We start from the raw sequence: 22871 nt of genomic DNA on the forward strand, positions 1-22871 counted from the left end.
ACGTTGCTTTTAGTATTCGTAACTAACTTTATTTTAAAATAAGAAAACATTAATTATTGCATTGATAAAGATTTTGACCTTGAAGCAATTATTTTGTTCATATTAATTTTAGAATTTTCGAATGTAAGAAAAGTTTATTACATTCCCATGTTTTTTTCAGTAGGAAACTAAACAATATTTTAAGTTTAATTTCATTAGATTGATTTTATTTAAATAAATTCATCAGAATTCTTTTTCGATCTGTTTAATAGTTATTTTTTTAAGGAAAAAAATTAATAACTACAATGTGTAGAAGCCAATTTGAAAAAAACGTTACTGCAAGCAGACATAATTTTTTTGAGCATGAGTTGAGAGTGAAGTAAGAAAAACGCAAGACTATTCTACTCATTAGATTTTGTTTGAAGATTTTCTTCCAATAATTAAGAAAATAAATGTTATAGATTTGAGATAGATAAATGTTATAAATAGTTTTCTGCATTGTGCAATAATTATTAAAAAAATACTTTCAATGTGATACCTCTAATGATATTAAATAAATTCAAAGAAATTGAAACAGTTTCATATTACCAGAGTGAAAATTTCATTCACTTCAAAAATAAACAAATAAGAGATAATAGTCTACGTATTTCAAGCACTTCAAAAATAGGCTCCTATTTTCAAGACTTGCCAGACATGAATATATTGTTTAATTTGAAATAAAAACATAAAGTTGCCTACAAAAACGAAAAAATGAAGGCAAGAAGCAAAACTAGAAAAACCACAGGAGGGAAAAAACAGAACAAAAAAGATCATAATGGTTGAAAGGCAAATCAAAATAAAATGCATTTCCATGTGTTATGGAGAGAAAGTAGGAACTAATGTTGTTAACAAGAGAATCAGCATTCAAATTAATAAAACAAAATTCCAGAGCATGAAGATGAGCTGATGTAATTTGGTGATGATGTAAGCTGATCTTAAAGAGACTTAAATTTGATTTTATTAACAGGCCTGAAAATGAATTTAAAACCAAAACGGTACAGGATATTAGCAATTTTATTACAAACGAGAGAAAAAAACGGTAAGGTTGCTAGTTCTCTGTAGGGTTTAGAAGAAAATGGGTGTTTGGATCTAGTGAAATTAGCCAAAGCTAAATCAACTATAGAAGGGTTAAACCCACGGTTAGCATCAAACAAATGGATGAAGTTGAGTCCAGAGTTTAAGAGAAAAGAGTCAAAGCAAAGGTTAAGTGCACAGAAATGAAAAAGAAGGTATGAAAAGCAAACATTTTCTGAGAAAAAGGTTGATTAAGGTGAAAACTAACATGAGAGAGCAAAGAGACGGCAAAATGTTTACGATAAACAGAGGTAGAAAAATGATCAGGGTATTTAGTTTTGTTTATTTTTTGAAGTGAATGAAGTTTTCTATCAGGTAATACTTAAAATGATAGTTCATAGATATTTTTTAACTGAAATCTGTTGTATTATAGATAGTAAAAAAAACCTTCAACAGAAAAAACTTTTCGAAGAAAGAAATAAAGAAAATGTCACTATAAGTTTAAGCTGTTATTAGTGTTGAATTCCATTAATTCATCTTTTGAAAAACAGAGAAATTTTGATTTACTTCATTTTTTAAAAAATAGATACTCTAGATTAACAAGTCAAACATTGCAATGTCAGTTTTTTATGTTGCTTACAATTTCAATATATATGTTCAGACAGCGCAGTTTTAAATTTAAATAAAATATAGACTGTTGGTAAGTCAATTGCATTCAGAAAATATAATTTTAAGGCAAAATAATGCAAGTAATGATGGTAAAAACATTAAAGTAATTAACTTTATTTGCTTTACTCCACTATTCTCTTCTTTCAAGAGGGGAATTTCTGAAAATTTTTATTTCTCTAGATAAAACTAAATACCATGAGAAAAGTGTCAGATTGTCTTTTCACAAACCCATCCTTCATTTTAAAACAACTCAAAAAGCAAAAAAAATTATTAACAAAAACAGTTTTGCACTACCAAAGGCACTTACATCAACTCTTGCTACACTTTTAGAGTCTGTTTACAAAATAATGATGTCCCAGGTTGACATGTCCCATTTTATGTGAATGTATTTTTTGAGTGTTAATTAAAAATATCTAGTATTCATATTAATGTGATTTTTTATAGTATTAGTCTTTTCAATACTTTATTAATGATTTACAATTTTTAAAATCATTAATATCAAAAAAAGGTTGCTTCCTTATTGCTTGCTAATGTTTAAAAATCGATACTCTGTTTTGTCATTGATTATTGGCATAATGGCTGCACATAATTTCTCAGTAAATCATAGTTAATTTTCTTAATTTTTTTCTTTTTCAAATGCTTAATATCATTAGCATAAAATAAGCATTACAGCTATATGGTGGAAACTAATACTAACTTAAATGTGTTTAAGTGCAAAAATGTTAGATCTTTTTTTTGCACTTAAGTGTAGCATAATTTTTTATAATATTAGTTGTTTTCTAATTTCAAAAAGTGTATTAAAAATAAAATTTAATTATGGATTTTAAAAATATTTCTTAAAATTATTTTTAGGTAATTATTTTACCTTAATAGGAAATGTCTATTATATCAGAATATATGTTTTCTTTTTATAATTATTTTACAGTTGATAGTGCTATTCCTTCGACATCAAAAGTTATTCAAGTGAAATTAGAAAAAGAGAAAGAAAGTTTTGGTTTTACATTAAGAGGTGGCATTAATAATGTTCCAGGGAAATCAAGACCATTAACTATTACTCATGTAAGATTTGGAGGTCCAGCTGATAGGTAAAAAATGATTTGATATATTTTAAGACATTTAACTATCTAACCTTAATTTTCATGTAAATTAATTTTAATAATTAAATATTTTTCTTAATTTTTTTTGCTTTTTAATGCTGCAGTTTATTTGATGCATTATGTGGAAAAAGAAGAATTGTACTTGTTAGAATAAGTATATTTATTTTTTTACTGAATCAAATACATTTATGTATAGTTATTTTTTATTTACTTTTTGATGTAATTTGTGATGAAACTGAGTACAAGATTTTTTCATATCATAAATTATGCAATTTTCGATAAAAGAAATTGCTGATTATGAGAGTTTTTTATATAATTTAGTTTTGATGATCTAAATTTGAAAAAAATATTGCTATATTAAATTTAATAAGTCTTATTAAAGTTTTTATGGATTACAAAAATTCTTGATATCAGACTTCATTAGTTCAAGGACTGGGAGGATTTTAGTCTTTCTAAAAATGTTTAACAAATCGAAGACTAAAGTAAAACAGACTAACAGATGTTTAATTTTTCATATTCAAATTCATGCCTCAAAAAGATGAACTTTTACCCAGAAAGAAAGTAAAATGATTTGTGTAAAGAAAGGCAAGTCTTATGAAGTATGCTTAAAGGAAGTAAAGTGGCCGGAGACTAGGGCAAAAAACATAGATACAGATTCTAGGGTATATTAAGAAGTTTAGAAATACATAGGGAATCATAAAAATACAAATATTAAAGTGCACAGGGCATCTTGTTTGAATGAATGAACACTGAAATTTCAAGAAGCATGTAACAGCCAATTTTAATTTTTGGTGCATACAATTTTTATGAAATAAGCATTGAGAGTTGGCATCATCGGAATTTATGCTCTTTCCTTCCCTTTAACTTAAGTTAGATGCTCCTACTTGCTTTCTTGATGTATGCTTTTCTGAAATATATTTATTCGTTTTTTAGCACCCATTACAGCCACAGCTGTTTGTGTTGTTTACTTACATTTTTTCTGTTACATTCTTCATTATATTTAACAATAAAATATGTTCCTTGTAATTTTGTAATAATTAATCTGGTGTCTAGCCAACAATTTATTTTGTTATAGTTTTTGCTTTCTTTTGTTGTATCTTTTTCTATTAATTTATTGGAAAAAGATGCATTATTTTAGAATTTATGCATAAATTTCATGTGTACCTAAACTTTTTTGGCTAACAGTATAAGGATGTATATTTGGATATAGGTTGTTCTTTCTTAATCTGTTACATTTAACTGCTAAGTTTTTAAATACATTGGTGTGTTTTTTTTAATATTATCTACTATTATGATAGATATATGATAAGTATTTAAAACATTGATTGTATCGAAAATAAATTCTGTAATATTTCACTTTAGAACTGGAATTATAAAAGCTGGAGATAGACTTCTAGCTGTTGATGGAATAAATCTGTCAGCAGCCAACCTACAAGATGCTTTACAAGTTTTAAAGCAATTGAAACAAACAGCCTTATTTACAATTGAATATGATGTTTCCATCATTGGTATGCTTGTTTAATTTTTTTTTTTGTTTTCAAATTTCTTTTGTTTCTTCAACATTTAGTTTTCCTATATATGTAATAATATTTATCTAATTAGTAAAATTGTCTTCAGATGCAGTGAAAAATGCTACTGGCCCATTGTTGATTGAAATAGATAAAACACCTGGCTGTCAGTTAGGTATAAACTTATCTCGTCTTTCTGTGCCTGAACATGCTATTGTTATTGAAAGTATTCGCCAAGCTAGTATTGCTGAAAGGTAGATTACTTGCTAATTATTCTGAACAATCTATTTTAAATGTATTTCTGCAGTGTAATAATAAAATGTTAGCTGAATTTATTTTTATAACAACTTTTTACTTGAAGTTTAAATTGGTTATTTGCATGTGAATTTCTTTTGGGAGGTGGTCTTCATTGTGTGACAAACACCTTTTTTAAAATAATATTTACTGAAATTTATCTAAGTTATTTAAAATTTACTCTTCTTCAAATATGAGGGATAATGTAATAATTGCAACTGAATAATGATCCCAATTAAAATAACTAGGAAAAATCTAATTCTTTTATTTATTTCATAATCTGTATACATACAGATATGAATTAAATGTATAAAATACGAAAAAAAATAAAAATTTGCTTTGAATTTAAAAAAAATTATTTATGAAAATAGTTAATATCTTTGTTACTTTTTTCCTTCAAATATCATTTATTTATTTCTTATTAATTTCAATTGAATATAAAGTTGATTTATCCAACTCTTAAAATTTTTTAGTTTTTATTTAAAAAAAACCTCTTTTTTGTGCTGTCTGACTGACTTCTTGCAAATAATGAGAGTTTTAAATTGATTCTTAGTCACTGTTCTTAGTGACATTTTTTCTTTTGAAGTGTTTTAAATTAGAAGCTTTTCACAGAAATTATTTTTTTGTATTTCTTTCTTTTTATCAAATTTTTTTTATTGTTCTTACAATCACTTCTTCATGCTTGTTGTACAGAATACTTCTTTGTTATTTATATTAATAGTTAACAATTTGCAAGGATCTGGCAAGAAATCAGAAATAAAAAAAAAGTGAATTAAGCCTAGAATAATTGAAGAAATTAAAAAAATGGATGAAGTTAAAATTAAATTTTAAAAATGAAGCTAGTGACTGGCCAATTATATTTGTCATTGTACTCTTGTTAAAGCTTAGTGACATTTCTCTATGTTGTAATTTGAGTACTGTGGCCTACAGTTTTGAAAAATAATTTTTTTCTATTTTACCCATTGAGACATTATTTTAATGAATGTGATTTTTTTTAAGAGACTTCAAAGAGTGAGATTAAAAATTTAAAAAATCTAAAAATTTTTTTTATTCTTAGAAATAATGGAGTGATAATGATTTCTAATGCATATAAAATGATTCAAAATATTTTAATTACGTTCATATGCATATAATATGTGTAGAAGAGTATGTGTGGGAAATTTAAACTAATTGCAATTTCTTATAACATAGAAAAGTTTAAAAAAAAATCTTTTTTTCTAACTAAATGGCTTTTTAAATATCTTCATAATTAGTTCTCCATTGAAAAGATTCAGTGTTGGCTTAATTGTTGTGTAAAATCAGTCTAGTATTTTTTAAGAATTTTAAATATCACAACTTGATTTGAGCAGACCAAAACCAAGTTAGACTGTTTAGATGATTAAAAACTGATTTTTATTTACTATTAAATTTGAAAATTGTTTTATAAGAAAGAATTTTAAATCAATTTTGCTCTAAAAATTCTCTATAAATTAATTTGAATTCAAAATTTTTTTTTTGTTAGAGAAAACTAAATATCATTAAAGTCTTGCCATAATTCTAGATGTGGTGCACTTCATGTTGGTGATCATCTTCTTGCTATAGATGATATTAAAGTTGACTTAATGACCTCCGCTGAAGCTATGCAGCTGTTGAAATCCTCTTCAGGAGAAACTGTGAAATTAGAAGTTATACCATTTAGTCAGCTAGCTTTAAGGTCAACCCCTGAAAATTATACTCACAGAGGTAATTTAGATATTAAATGCTATTGTTTTTTTTAAATAAGCTCTGAAGCATAAGTGTTTCTTTTCAACCCATTATTTGACATTGATTTTTTATTAATTTTTTTGTGGTATATTTTAATGATTTTGAAATAGATATTTTTATACATTGTATTAAAAAGATATTTTTTCTTTACAAACTAAAACTAACTCAGGATCTTGATCTGCACATTTTTCTTTAGTATAAATGAATGGATTTACTATGCTGATTTTTAGCTTTATGACCTGATATTCTTGAATTTTGTGTGCATTCAGAACATCTCATTTTTATGATTCAAAGTTTGCTGACATTGTCTTGATATTACTGATTTTTCTGATACAAAATATTCAGTTCTTATTTGTCTTGATTTTTTTGATTTTCCTGATATACTATTCCTAATATATTGTTTCGATGAACATGCAATTTTAAAAGAATCATTTGGATTTTTATAAAATTTATTTCGCTAGAAAAAAAGTAAGAAAAACTATACCTCTCAATGTCGAAACTGGTAAATTTTTATTCAAAAAGTGAATTTTTGAAATGTGTTTTAGATAAAATAGTGTTTTGGGTAAAAAATGGAACTCTTTCTTTATCCTCCCCTTTTCTAAAGAAGAAAGAATTATTGCTGTATTGTATCTAAACAAAAAATTTTTTAATTGACCCTTCATTTTTTACAGAGATGTTTTTAATATTTGTCATTCTATACCTTTTTCCAACATAAATCAGTGACAGACTCTTGACCCCAAGGCCATGCTCATCAAGTATCTCACTCATAGGCTACTGAGGAAGAGCAAGTTTTTTTTAAAAAAAATTAAAGCATTCTTCTACATTACAATTTCATTTCTTTTTAATAAATGGATATAACTATGCACTTTCTGAACTCCAAAATATGCCTGATATAAAAGTTAAATACTTCTGTGAGTATCCTGTTCCTATTCTTGAAAATATAGGAATTTCATCAATTGTATTGTTAGATTGTTGTCTGATATAAATTAACTATTATTTTGTACCTAAAAAGATCTGTGATTATTGAAACTGTGTAAGTGGCTCAACATTGTGTATTATTTTGGATTCTTTTACAGGCTTTTTTTTTAAATATAATTGCAACAGAGACTATATTTTTATTTTTTAAGAGAAGAGGCTGGAGTGCCACTCTTCTGTCTGAGAGACAAAAGTTTTTTTTCCTTAATGCCTCAATGCATTATTTTTGTTAAAAGTTACTTGTTTTCACTAAAAGTTTTCCTTATCCCTAGTAATTAATTGTATTGCATTCCCTTTATAGATTGTAGTCAATTCCTTTAATAATTATTATTATTTTAATTTTTAGTAAGTTTTGAAAATAGTTGTTAAATTCAGGGTTTATTTTTAATTAACTTATGGATTGTATGGTTTTAACACACTTTAAAACTTAGTCGTTTTGAAATGCTTATATCATCGTTTTATTCTATTTAATAATGTTGAACGTATAATTCTTAAAAATTGAAAAAACTCAATAGTTTGAATTCAGGGACAGCTGACTAATTCTTCTTCATTCAGACTTATAACCTTAATTAAGTCTTTTGGTCATCTCATGACAAAGAAACTCAGCATTTTTGATGTCAACATTTTTTTCTTAATATATCCGATTACTAATTGGAAAAAATTTTAAAGACAAACTAAATAAAAAAATTTGAGAAGTAATTTTTTTTTCTTCTCTTGCTTATCAATAAAATTTTTTAAGATGCTGACAAAATGTAGTGTTTAAAGTGAATATTAGATTAGCTGAACTGATGTTCTGATTTTGTTATTTTCATAATGGATTATATTTTTTATAACTATTAGTTTGTCCAAATCTACAGCCTATTTAATCTGTAAATAGTGTAAAAAATAGGAAATTATGTGAATGGAGATTTTTTGATTAAAAATTCAATCAAGAATTAATATGTTATTTATAGTATAATCTGTGTAGTAAAATTATGATAATTTACAAACATGCTCTTTATTAGAAGTGCACTCCTCTATATTAAACTTAACTTCTCAAAAATTAAGAAAAGGAAAGAATTAATCTGTAATTTTTTATAGCATTGCTAGTCATCATAATTTGGAAAATTTATTGTTCGTAAAAATCTCCAAAATTCAATACAAGTTTAATTGTTTTGTTAGGGATTTTGAATAAGTTCATTGAAGTGTTATTGTTTTTTCAATTTTAGAAATTTTTTCAATAAGTCTGCCTTATACTTTTAAAACTGCTATACCAAACTGTGGCACCATTACAGCAAGTTGGCTATCCCACATTTAAAATATGCATGTTTCAGTTTCATTTGTGTGGTTTTTTAATTTTGGTCTTGTTTTTAATTTAGTACTTATACATTTTAGCACTTGTTCACAATTTACTCTATCTTTATATCTCAATCTTTTCTTCTGTAAATGAGTTATCCTGTTTATTGCTCTAATTAGTGAATATTATTTTAAGTATGGCTTGATAATTTTATGCATGCTTGATAATTTTTTTCCTTTAATATATATATGTTGAAGTTATATTTTAATTTTTAGGATTGGTGTCTACACGACTTTCAGCTGTCAGGTCTAGTTTTACTAATTCTGGTTACAACACTCTTTCATCTCTGAGTGCTGCTACTTACAACTTGCCTAGTCAATATTTATCAATACCATCTCCATTAATAACAAAAAGAATTAATGATGGGGGTAATTTATGCAATGCTATCCCAGATGTCTTACCCAGTTCCTCTGATGGTAAATTCAATTTTTGAATACTTACATAGTTTTAAAGATTGCATTCAAAACAACTAAAATAATTGGAAATCTAAAGTAAAAATAAAACAATTGCTACATTGAAACAGGATTAAAAGCTTGATCATTTATCAATTTAAAAAGTGATTATTAGCTGTAGAAATTAACTTCACAATCTTTGACTAAGTTGCTTTTTGACTATCAGTTAAAAAAAATTTAATATTCTGCATTGTATACATATGCACTAAAATATATGATTTCTTTCTTGTCAACTTGTCTGTGTGGAATAGCATTTTCTCTCTTTTGTACATAAATATAAACAAAAAGTACCGACCTCAAAATTATGCATAAAAGTAAATGCAAAAAAAAAAAAAAAAAGAAAAGAAAATGCAAAAAAAAACATTTAAAAAACTGTTAATTTGGAATTGGGTTTGAGAAGAAATAGAATAAGAAACTTGTGTGCTTAACCTTAACTCTGTTTATTAATGCAAATGATAATTAATTACGAAAGTTACGAAATCAGATCCAAAAGAACATATCTCTTTTATGGATGGATGGGACCTGGTAGACACTCTTATATTTTTGCATGTTTTAGTAAAGGAAATTTTATTACACATATTTTACTTGGTGTTAATTTGAATTTTTATGAGTTTGAATTTTTTGAGTTTCTTACGTTTGAAATTGCATTTAGACAATATGACTTTTCACACAAATCAAAACTCTTTCTTATTTTTGTAGTCTTCTAATATAATTAAGTTGCAAAAAACTGCCCAGAAAAGTTTTTAAAGTCCACACAAATCCAAACACTACGTTGTTTTTGCAGTCTACTAAGTATTTAAGTAATGGAAATTCCTAAGAAAAATTTTGTGAAAAGGCAAATCTTTTAAAAGAAATGCAGTAGTTCTTGTTTATTGAACTGGTTTTAAACTATTATGTTTTTGAATTACTTCTAATTTTATTTAAACAAAAAATAGTATTCAAGATTTTTTAGCTATACTAAAAACACTATTTTTAATTGTCTATTTGTTTAATTTTTCCATCAAAGCAAAATCTTCCACACAATCAGAGTTTTGAATTATTTTATTTGTTTTCACCACTTTCTAGTGAACTGCTGCTATGCATAAACTTTTTGAAGTTCTGACCTTCTTTTTATTAGTTTGTTTGAGAAATTTTGGAATTCAAATTATTTAGAAACTTAACTTTGTTTAAACTTTGTTGTCTAGAAAACTAATTAACTTGTCTAATATAATTTTTTTTAAGTTAGAGGAAGGTTCTGAGCAAGATAGAGAATTTTCTTAGTGATAATATATTAAAATATTTTGTATATGCTAAAATAAAATTGCTCTTTTAGCATCTTTAAGTTCGAATACAATCTGTACAAGTATTGCCCATGCTGATAGGACTGAAGTAATTTTACATGCAGATCACAAAGGATTTGGGTTTAATCTTCAAGGACCATCTTTTTCATCAGATATACTAATTACTCCACCATTTATTACCACTATTGATCATGGAAGTCCTGCTGAAAGGTATTTTTAGTTTTCATTAATTTAATATGCACATATTTTAGGATATTATACCGTTAAATGACTGATTTTAGGAATCAAAGTATTTATCAAAGAAGATAGCCCTTTTCTAAAAAATCTAAAAATATCAAAAAATTCAATTTATATAGATTAAAAGAATTCAAACTTTTTAATAAATATTTTTGATTATTTTTTTTAATTAAATAATAAATAAATATAAATTTTTTTTTTTTTTTTGCAGAACTTTATTTTGGGTAAATGATTTTATAAATGTGTGATTTGTAGATTGGAGTTTTGAAAATATCAGGGATGAGATTCTTCCGCGGATTCGCGGATTTCCGCTTTTTTTCAGATTTTTCCATTTTTCCCGCTAATTTCCGCTGAAATTTTTTTTTGCACAAGTTAAAATATTTTATGAGGAATTTAATTTTCCGCGGAGGGAAATTACTGAAGTCCCTTTTCCTCCCTCTGAAGTTTCTCTAAAAATCATTTCCTTGGGATAAAACTGGTTGACCTTTATACAGGGATGAGATTTTTTTTGTCTCTCGAATTTCAGCCTTTTTATCAAAAACTCCGATTCTCTAAAAGTTTCGTTTTTTTAAATAAATATCCCGTTTTTTTTAAATTCAGTCATTGAAGTAAAATAATTATATTTATTTACGATTTTCAAAGATAAACAGAAAATTCAATCTACGCCCTAGCTGCTAACCCTTCCGCATTTTTACTTATTTTAGCTATTTTCTCCGATTTCACGCACAGAAAATAAGATTTTCCGTATTTTTTATCCGTCGGCTGGATAGCTCGTATTTTCGTAATTCAGATCTCGATTTTTATTCACGCGATTTTAATATCAATCATCGATTTTCGTATTTACCTGATTTAAAAGTTGCACATTGCGATTCTTATTTACGCTATTTAAATATCGTATATTATGATTCTTATTTACGACATTTAAAAATCCAATATCGTGTTTTGTATTTATGCATTTTTAAAATCTCGATTTTATTATCAAATCTCGATTTTCGTATTTACCTGATTTAAAAGTTGAACGTTGCGATTCTTATTCAGGCGATTTAAATATTGTACAGTGCGATTCTTACTTACGAGATTTAAAAAATCAATATCGCGATTTGTATTTACGAGCTTTTAAAGCCCTATGTAGCAATTCGTATTCACGTGAGCTTAAAATCCAATATCGTGATTCGTTTTTGTGGTTGTAATATCGCGCGATTTAAAAATTATGCATCGTGATCAAAAAATTAAAAAATCATGATTTGTATTTTCGCATTTTTTAAGTTCGATGTAGAGTTTCATATTCACGTGATTTAAAAGCCTCATATCGGGATTTATAATCACATGGATTACAAGATTAAACAAAAATTTGACAAAAAAAAGTGCGATTTATATATATATATATATATTTGGATTTCCTCTTTTTTACTTTCTGACTACTCTCATCCCTGAAATATAGTTAAGCACTAAAACAAAACAAAACAATAACAATGTTATTGGATTTAAAATTTCAAGTTTTCTCTTGTCTTGCAATCAAGTGGTTCAGATTGTGGCTATTTTGAGAGTTGAAACCCTACATTTCTGAGAAATTTTTTTATTCTGAGTACTTTTTTTTAACTAATTTTCTGACTTAAATATTGTCTACTCAAATTAATTACTAAATAATTTATGAACTCTCTTAGATTATAAAGAATTTTTATGAAATTGGGACAAAATAATACCATTATCATGTCAAAAGTTTTTCAGATTATAGCACTTTTAGTATTCTTTACCATTCATGAATTAAAGTAATAAGATTAATAACACTTTTCATATCATCTTTTTGGCATAGAAATATTATTATCATGCTGTAAGTCTTGCGACTTATTAACTACAAATTGGTTGATGATTTAAAATTTTCTAAACTACATAAGATCCTAGAATTTTCTAAACTACATAAGATCCTAAAATTTTATAAACTATATAAGATCGAATTTTTGAAAAACATAAGTTAATTATTTCATATTTTTATCGAAAAAAATCCATGTGTTTTGACGTCATATGTTATCATTATTTCGTCATTTTCTAAGTTTCATTCTAAACAAGATATAAAATTTTGTAGCTGTATGAATAAATACTTGAAAAACGAGCAGAAATCGCATAGCAGGAAAGTAAAATTAAATATCTTAAACAAATATTTAAAAAATTGAGTTGGATTAAATTCTTTGTTTACAAAACTGAAAATTATTAGAATTATTTTTCTCTTTCCTTTGTAAAATTTCCTAATTGAGGATGTCAAACTTTACAGTTTGGGCTTAACAGCAGTTGTACTCAATTTCACTTATACCATTTTCTGTGCACAAGTAAACACTTTACTTAATATGCAAGGTGTCCTTTTTTTAAAAATTGTTTCTGTAATTTTAGTCACTAATATAAATGATTGGAAATAACTATAACTATAAGGATCAAATTTAGTTTAATTTCAACATGATACTCATCAGAGTTGACATAATTTTTAAATTACTTAATTGTTTAAAAATAATAATCATTGCAATCAATCATTAACCCACTGACGGTTCTGCACGTAATAAGTCGCATTTTAGCTTGCAGTCTTCTCTGCATAGCAAAACCGGTTTTCCCATGCTAATGGATAGGGGAACTGTATGTAGGTGAGAAACATTCTCCCAAATTTGCCCATTTCCTTTACCGCCAGTGGGTTAAAGTTATAATTTAAATCAACTGCTATTTTTTTTAAAAAAGAATATTTGATTCTAGTTGAAAATATTTTCATTTGGTATAAATTATAAATGCATTCCCAATGTTGTTTTTTTTTAAAAATTTGATTCTATTGTTATTGAAGGTTTTTTCCAGGAAAAGGGGGAAAGGGAAGTACGTGAATTATTATTTGATGTTCAAAATAGACTTATTAATAAAAAACAAAACAAATGTAGATACAAATGTTACATAACTTTTGAATTATAATTTTCTATTAACTATATATGAAATAAGTTTTGATAAATGAAATATGGTTTAATGTAAAATACCATTTAATAAACATAATTCAAACATACTTTTTTAATTTAATGCTTATTTAAATACAAGTAACTTTTAAAACTTATGATGTAGTTTGTACTGATAAATAATAAAGAATGTTTCCTGATCAAAATTAATTTGTTCTACATTTGATATCTGACAAATTAGGTCTTTCTTTTTAAAAATTCCTTGTGAGCGTTGTGCTTGAATGAAAATAAATTGATTGTAAATTGATAATATGATTTTATTGAGGGATTAGTTTGTAATAAATAAATTTAACCATTTTAGCTAGAAATACTAAGCATTTCTGTTGTAATATTGCTTTTATCATTATTAATAAATTTTAACGGAACTTTGATTGCTAAATGTAAAAAAATGGAGAAAAGTTTGATTTAAATAAAAATTTCTGATTTAAATAAAAGCCCCGATTTTTCAATTTTTTCTGAAAATCAAGAGTAGCTTTTCACTAATTGCTAAAGGCAATTGATCCGGTGCTTAATTTTTATAATGTCTTTGTTTCAGGTGTGGAGTTTTGCATGTCGGTGACAGAATATTGGCCGTTAATGGGGAAACTACTGAAGGAAATTCTCTCGATGAAGTTACTAACACAATAAATAATTCTCATCCTCGTGTTACTCTTATTACTGAATTTGATGTTGCTGAAGCAGTTGTTCCAAGTAGTGGAACATTTATAGTAAAATTAGTAAAAAGTAGTGCAGCATTAGGTATTTCAGTTACTGGTAAGACACTATTCATAATTTCATGCTATGTTTATATATCTTAAAATTTAGCAATAAAATGTTTGAAATTTTAATTGATCATATTGAGGATAAAATTTAAAATACATTTGAAGAGATAGTAAACACAAAAATGTCTCCAGTTCAGTGTTTTCATTATTTAAGGAGACTGATAGTAGAATAAAAAGAGAATAAAATGGAATAAAAAGAAGAATAAAAAGAGTTTAAAGAATAAAACGAGTTTAAAGTTTATACATACCTATTAAAAACAGAGTTACTAGTCAGAATTCTTAAAGTCAATGTCGGAAATTGGGTTAAAAAATAGTTGTAATTAGGGTAGATAGTTTCAGGCGTGCAGCTCTAAGCTTTTTTTTAAAGGTTACGGGCATAAATCCTTAACTTTAAGCATGAATGTTTAGAGTTTTAAAAAAATTAGTTTGAATGTATATTTCTTAGAATAATCTGAATAGCAATAAATAAGTTGTTATTTTTGAAAGAAATTTTGTGTTCAAGAACTAATATCAAGCTTTTAATCTGGAAGTTAATTTATATAATTAAATATGATGTTAAAAGTGCTAGAGTTTCTTTACTTGAGTAAGAAAATCTTTTTGATTTGTTTTTTTAAGCTTTTAATATAACTCTTTAAATTAGCAAGAAACGAAGGAGAATAGACTAGCCAGGACTGATTCTGCTTTGATTTCACATTCAAAAAAACAAACAGAATCTTGTTATAGAATTAAGTAAAAATTTAATCAAATGGTTCTTGTTCATTTGTCTGATCGCCATATGTCAGTTTGTGTCTTGTGTTGAGTTTTTTCCCATAATGATGTAGTTTTTATAATTTTGAGTTAAAAGTATTAAAGGATATTTTTCCATCTTATCATACTATAGAATACAATTATTCATATTTTAAAATTTATCATAAAAAATTTTTAAAAAAACTTGTGAAAACTTCCAGTATTAAATATGTAAAATACTTTTTTATAATTTGTACAACATAGCAGATATTTATGTTTTAATAAGGATTGGATTATAACACTTTTGTCCTTAGAACATCACCAATGCTATGAATTAGGGCTGTAATTGTTAAAAGGTTTTAAAATATTCTTATTCCAAAGTTATTATATATTTTTTAAATCGTTATTTTTTATTTTATAGTTCTTTTAGCAGTTATCTTTATTTGTTGCCTTAAGCTTTAGAAATACTGTAAAACTGCATATTTGTTAGAAAGACTATGTGACCCATTTTTTACTATTCTCATAGCTCCAAGAAACAGACAAATTGGGGAACCTTTGATAATAGCAGATGTTAAGAAAGGAAGTGTTGCTCACCGAACTGGCTCAATTCAACCTGGTGATAAGCTACTTGCCATTAACTCATTGAGAACTGAAAACTGTACAGTTGAGGATGCTGCAGCAATTTTACATACCTGTACAGACATTGTTAAATTACGTATCCGAAAAGATGAAGCTTTTTCTGGTAATGCTGTTATGTTACTGATCTATTGATTGTGCCAGTAACATATTCATATTTTCATGATAATTTTCTAAAATTGAAACTTTTAAATCTAATATCTCTAATTCACTACAAAATAAATGTGTAGCAAATGATAATGACAAATGCCTTGTAGTATATTATTAATTATTCTATTAAGGAACTATTTTATTAAGAGCTTTCATGCATAACAATTTTAAATGGTGGCATGACACTATTTTAAATGCTTTTTTTAATGAAACAATGTTAATAAATGTATATTAATATTTTTAGAGGATCCGGATGCTACTTGTGCTATCATATATACAGTAGAATTAGTTAGGCATGGTGGGCCATTAGGCATCACTGTGTCTGGCACAAAAGAACCTTTTGATCCAATTTATATATCTGGTCTCACAGAAAATGGACTGGCAGAAAGGTAATTTAGATTGATGAACCATTCAGCACTAATTTATATTAAAATATTTTTGATTATTAAAAATGTGTCTGTTAACTTATTGAAAAATTGTTTTTCATTGAAAGCAATATTTATTTTAACTTTCATATTCAAGATATAACATTAATTTTATGTTGTGATTGACCTGATTTTTTAAATATGCTCAAACATAACTGTTCTGAGTGATGATTAATTTTAAGAAACATAATACTTTTAACATTTTTAAGTTTCAGTATGGCAGTGTCTGTTGCAGTAAATAGTTTTTTTTTTGTAGCAGTAAAATCTGAAAAATTAATTTGTAAAAATAAATATGCATGCTTTAAGGTTAATAAACTAATTTTCTGAATGTATTTAAAAAGAAAAAATATTAAATTTGTTAATTCTTGCATAAAAAGTATATTTCAAGTTACAAGAAGTGTTACTTAAGTAAAAAAAAATCTAGTTATTTATTTATTTAAGACATAATAATCTGTTCAAATTTTACAAAAATTTAAATATGTTAAAGTTTCTAAAGCTACTTTAGAAATTTTTAAAACTTGATAACTGGATCAGTATGACTATCAGTAAGCTATGTAGCTCCGGTATAGCTGATAATTTCTTCTGCAACTGTATAGCTACGTGGATATTACAGCTATGTAGTTTTACCCTGTTTCCACTTGCAAGTAAAGAAAGCTTAATCATTTTGAAAATCAGTTTAAGAAAGCTTAAACCTGTTAGTGAAAACAAGGTATTAAGGAAGAGACAGCAGCAGAAAGTAAAGTATTCTTATATTTGAGATTCCACTGTATGAAGCTATACTTTTGAAAATTGGTCTCTTAAATAATCATTAGTTACTTATTCATGGTATGCGAATTCTGTTAATGTACAGATCTTTGTCAACTACATTATTATAAAAGCAGTACTTTTTTAATAAGGTACAGAATAAATTATTGTTTGTTTTAAACTAACAAAAAGCTAAGTTTCATAACATTCAAAATAATATAGAAATGTTTTAAATACTTATTTAATACTTTCATTTACTTATGTTTAGAACTGGTGCATTACACATAGGAGATAGAATTTTAGCAATTAATGGTCATAGCTTGAGAGGTAAAACATTAAACGAAGCTATATGCATTTTACAAACATGCGGTGATGTGGTTACTTTGAAAATTTCCAAGTGCCCTTGCCCTGAAAGTGAGTATGTCTAAATGAGTAATCTAATATCATTATCATTAGTAATCAGATGTTTATTTTTAAAAAAAATTGCTTGTTATAGATTTTTTATTTCTCTAGACAGATATTATGCTATTGTATTTTGCTATGCATATTCTCATTTAAAGTTTTAATTGAAATATTTAGAAAATGTCCCAACTATCTACAATTCAATTGATCTGAAATCTCAAGTAACCAGAAGTTTTGGAAAGCTGAGAAAAATGTTATTTTATGGCCCAAAGAAAGTAAAACATATAAAAATCCCTTTTTCTTTCATTTATATCAAGGGATTTCTAAGTGTGTGTCAGTAGGATGCAGGGAAATGGGATGTTGTGTGCTACGAGGTGTCAATCACTTTAAGTTTAACATTAATTCTTTACTATAATACTCTGTTGCTATTCTATATTCTGCTGCTGTATGTCAAGGAAATTATTTCAAGGTAGGGTTATTAACTTTTCGATACATGTGAGTGTCCTGTTTGAAGAGAAAAAACTATGAAGGTTCTTATTCCCTTTTCTACTTCATACTTGAGTCAAACTGGATTTCCCACAGTTAAATTTTTTAAGAGCAGATGTTTCTCAAGAAAGAATTGCCCACAGTAGCTTTATCCCATAATTAGAAAAGTTATGTGATGTGTAACTGATTTAATGTGGATGACAATTTCTCACTACTTTCTTTGAGTGTGGATGTATTTTCTCTCATATTAATACTTATAATTTTAAAACTTTTGTTATTAATTTCAGTTAAAGTACTTGAGCTGGTTTTAACTATGAATTGCATTAACCATATTTATATTTTTATACATTCCCTAGTTTTTGTTTCATGTCCTCCCACAAATTAAACATACATTATAAACTGTATACCTCAAAAAAAATAGGATACAATTGTATAGGGGTAGTATACTATTTAAATGTTGTAAAGGTGTTAAACTTAAAAAGAGTTTAGAAGCCATTGATGTTGATGCTAGACTGTTGAAAATTCAATTTACTAAAACTTTTGGTAAATCTCAATAAAAGAAAAAAAAATAATATTTTTCTTTTTACAAGACAATTGGAGCTGTAATTCTTAAAAGCCTTAACTTTCTTTTACTTATGTTTCTCTTGGTTACTTTTTACTACATATCATTTTTCCCTCTTATCAAATCTTTACTAGTATTCATTTTCAATAAATAAAATTGAAGATTTAAATTGCAAGGCATACAGAGCCTTTGTTCTAGGTTTATACTAAAATTTTTTTAAAAACTTTTCTTTCTTTTCTGCATTCTGTCGATTCTGCTTTATTATTTGGATTTAAGAGTTGTTGAGTACTTTAGAATTAACAACAATATTTTAAAATGAATAGCTTTATACACACAAACTTTTGTAACTTTATGTACATTGTTATATCTAGCTAAAGAGGAGTTTAGTGAATCTGTAAATATTATGACCTATAAAAAAATATAAGTATCTCAATTACACTGTGGTGTAACAAAAAAATGCTTAAACCCCTCATACTATTTCCGCTTATTCTTATATAAATGACCTCTTGAATCTGAATATACTCAGGAATACATTCATCCACTCAGGGATTCTAAGGACACACCTAGTTTTATTAGTTTTTGATAATTTTGTAACTCTATGGGAATGAATTTGATTTGAGGAAGGGAAGGGAATACTTTTGATCGTTAATTTTTTAGGGCTAGATAGAGGAAAAATTCTAAGACATGTACAGTTACATACCCTTCAAAATTATTTTTTTCCATTGGTAGTAAATTAGAGCAGAATTTTTTTAAAATAAATAAAATTTTGAAACTTTTATCTTTATATGTAGTAGTGGATAATTTTTTTAAATTCTAATTTTTAAAAATATGAACACATTATTTTTTCTTTCTCAAAGAAAAATAATATCTGAAGCTATGGCAATTTTGTAGATTGTATGCAGCTGTATCAAAAAGGGAGGTTTGGAAGATTTCCCCATTAAATTATGAAAAAATTGTTTTAATGCTTCTTCTTTCTTATAAAATTTGAGATTATTTTCTAGTAAAAAATAATTCAGCACAAATTTGGCTAAAAATGTGTGAGATAAGGAGGTTAGAAAGTCTTCATCGTTGTTGTAAAGAGAGTGATCTTGAGGGATTTATCCCCTAAAATTATATGTATATAATAAAAAAAATGCAAGTTTTGTAATGTTTCTCTGCTTTTTTTCTTCCCCAACCTACAGAACCTTTTTTCTCCCCCAATATATCTGCAAATAATAAAAATAGTGAGGCCAAGTTTTAGCTAAACAAGTCTAAGGGGGGTGCGATTCAAAAGCTCTAACACGAAGGTTTGAATGATTCACTGTATGAGGTCTTTCAGAACTTCAGATCTTGAGGGATTTCTCCCTTAAAATTATATATATAAAAAAATGCTAATTAATATTTCTCTGCTTTTTTTCACAATTTTTTTGCTTATTTTCTACATATTCCAGCATTTATAGAACCTTTTTTCTTCCCCAACCTACAGAACCTTTTTTATCCCCAATATAACTGCAAATAATAAAAATAGTGAGACCTCTCTAGCCCTTCATATGAAAAGTAACAGTTAAATTAATAATTTTCCCTCCTTGCAGGGGTCCAGAAATTTGGTAGATTTACTGTGTGAGGACTTCCTAACCTCTCTTTTCTCACCTTCTTTTTAAAAAATTGTGTCTAACAAGTTTTCTTATTATTGCATAATGTTTAAGAAAAAAAAATTAAAGCTGGTTTATGTGGGAAGTAATTATAAATTGTGAAAAAAAAGCAGAAAAAACAATTAGTTTCGAGGATTTCTTTCTGACAATTTTTTGGGGGAAATTCTTCAAACTTTTACTGCTTTACTATAGCTGCTCACATTTTAGAATTACTCTAGCTCCCAAGAAAAATTTAATGCTTAAAATTATCTTTTACTCATCCCTCAAATCGCAACGTTATTTGAATTTTCGAAAGTATAAGTAGAAATTACTTAGTTACATATTGTGTGTAGGCGCTTTTTATTGCTCATTGTTGTAAAATAGTACGCAAAATTATTTATTTTCATACACGTCTCTTAAAGTCTAGAATATTGCTGTTGTTCTAATACCTAACTTATTAAAGAGTTCAAATTTAATTTGATTCAATATTATGACAGTTGTGCTTTAATAAGTTTTCTGAGAACTGTATTTTTCCCAATGCTTTGACACATTTTAAATTCTTTTCTATGAAATTTTATTATTTTTACAGCATATGCAAAATGTGTACATCCCAAATTGTATAAATGCTTTTGCCTCTCAGCTGACATCTAATATTAATTTGTAAACTATAAACTGAATTTCATGTAGTTTGTAAAATAATTTTTCTACTAAATGGATATTAAAATTGCAGTTATAATGTAGAGCTTGCCTTTGAAACGATTTTTTTTCCATAGAATGTTATGTAGAAATTATTGAGTTACACAAGCATTAACTGAATCGAACATCTTAAAGTTAAACTAACTGTTTATTCAGCATAGTATAAAAAGAAACAAGAGAGAACGATGATTATATAAAAAAAATATTAAAGAGAACAGGCTTCATATCTAGAAATTGAAGTAGTCTTACTGATCTGTTGCCAGATTACATAAATATATTAATGCCAATCATTTTTCTTATTAATCCCTTAACTGCCGCAGGCGTATATATACGCCTTCCCGAAGTACGATGCTTTGCATTGCGCTGCTATAAATAGAATTACACCCCCTACTTCAGAATGCAGTAAAATGGCCTTGAAAGTGTTTGCTTTGCGAATGTTTTACTTATTTCGGAGGAGGGGAAATGGGAAAAGGATGTTATGGAAAAGTGATATCGTATTAATCGCTTGTGTGTATTTATTTGAGTAAGGTCGGATTTATTCTATTTTTCGCTTTCGTTTCCCGTATGTATTTGGTGCTTTTTATTCTTTCCATCAACGTCTTCGAAGAAAAATGCATCGCGAAAATGTGCTGTTTGTTCAAGAAAAAAATTCGTCGTGAATCCCGCCATCAGTGCGATGAATGTGATGTTGGTTTATGTGTCGAACCATGTTTCAGGATTTATCATACAACAGCTAAGTTTTAACATCTTTTATATTGTATTTTTATTATTTAATTTAAATTTTGTATTTTCTTTCTTTCCTTTTCCTTGTCTTGTAAAATTAAACTGTTTTTAAATTGCAAAGCGTGCATCATTTTCCCCACCAAAACACCGAGTAAGAAAGTGCACTTGAGTGAAAAACGGTGGCACTGGGGAGTGAATCACATTAATTTTACTCGGCAGTTAAGGGGTTAACACATACATCCATACTTTTCCTTGTTAAAAAGAAGAAAAAAAATTAACTAATAATTTCAATTCATAATAATCCTAAGTTTATTGATAAAGATAATTTCTTTGGCAAATTTATAAAATTTGCCCAACCTAGTCCTCTTTCCACTATACATGATTAATGATTGTGTTATATAATTTGCTTAAAGTAAAATCATTTTGGAATTTATTGATATTTTAGTTTCCAAATTTTGTGAGGTAAAAAAATCTTTGTTTGCGTCCCAATAGTCAGTGGATTCCTATTGTTTTTTTTTAGGGTTGATTGAAGTTGACTGAAAAGATCCTCACTAAACAAAGTGTATTTAATTCTTCAAATGTTGATATCAATTTAAAAAATTTTGTCTACCTTTTTTCCACTATTTAGCATTCAACATATTATTCAGAATTTTTCTTGTGGCTATTGGTCAATACTTGGTGAAACTTTTTTCTTTTTCTTTTAATATGTTTATCTCTTTTAAATTGAAAGATATTTCTAGATATTTTACGAAATATGTTTGCAAACAAAAATAGGTAAAATTTCATTTTTCACAGAAAATTTTTAATACATCTCAATGAATTTTGTTTTTCAATCCCTAAATTTTTTTTGGGAACTACATTAAAGTGAAAATAAACAGCAATTTTGGAGATTAACACACATCAGTAATCAAGAAAGTTACAGCTTCCTTATAACCTAATTTTGCTCCTTAAGTAAGCAAACATTTTTTGAAGTCTTATCTTAATTCTAGCTTTTGCTAGAAATTGCTCAATTTTATAGTATATGTTCAAAAATTTAAAATTCCCAGATTAAAATGGATTTTAATGTTCCTGTATTAATTTTTTTCTATTATTCCAGAAACTGATGATGAAAACATGAAAATTAAGGTATTTATTTTTAAACTTTTAAATCTTTAGCATTCATTTTTTATACATGTATTTTCGATACTCATTTGATTAATTTTAGTCTGTTTAGCTTTAATATAATTGTGATTTCAAACATATAAGTCATTCAATTTAACATAATATTTCAATTTTTAAAATAATTTAGTTTTTGTACATTTAATATATCTTCTTTGCTGTTTTATAATTATTTCCTGCATGAGTTG

General features: G+C 26.5%; 1 protein-coding gene across 2 annotated transcripts in view; it reads left to right on the plus strand.

The window, feature by feature from the left end:
- LOC107456641 (glutamate receptor-interacting protein 1) overlaps nucleotides 1–22871 on the plus strand; it is a 56923-nt gene that overhangs the window by 28594 nt on the left and 5458 nt on the right. For both annotated transcript variants that reach the window (XM_016074550.3, XM_043049963.2), the window contains exons 6-16: nucleotides 2627–2786; nucleotides 4161–4306; nucleotides 4416–4560; nucleotides 6141–6322; nucleotides 8870–9070; nucleotides 10419–10596; nucleotides 14140–14357; nucleotides 15618–15833; nucleotides 16122–16266; nucleotides 17315–17460; nucleotides 22622–22650. In XM_016074550.3, the coding sequence (XP_015930036.1) occupies nucleotides 2627–2786; nucleotides 4161–4306; nucleotides 4416–4560; nucleotides 6141–6322; nucleotides 8870–9070; nucleotides 10419–10596; nucleotides 14140–14357; nucleotides 15618–15833; nucleotides 16122–16266; nucleotides 17315–17460; nucleotides 22622–22650 (1766 nt within the window). The remainder of the gene's footprint in view (nucleotides 1–2626; nucleotides 2787–4160; nucleotides 4307–4415; nucleotides 4561–6140; nucleotides 6323–8869; nucleotides 9071–10418; nucleotides 10597–14139; nucleotides 14358–15617; nucleotides 15834–16121; nucleotides 16267–17314; nucleotides 17461–22621; nucleotides 22651–22871) is intronic.

Source organism: Parasteatoda tepidariorum, chromosome X1 (genome assembly GCF_043381705.1).
Source record: "Parasteatoda tepidariorum isolate YZ-2023 chromosome X1, CAS_Ptep_4.0, whole genome shotgun sequence".
In the NCBI taxonomy this organism is placed as follows: Eukaryota; Metazoa; Arthropoda; class Arachnida; order Araneae; family Theridiidae; genus Parasteatoda; species Parasteatoda tepidariorum.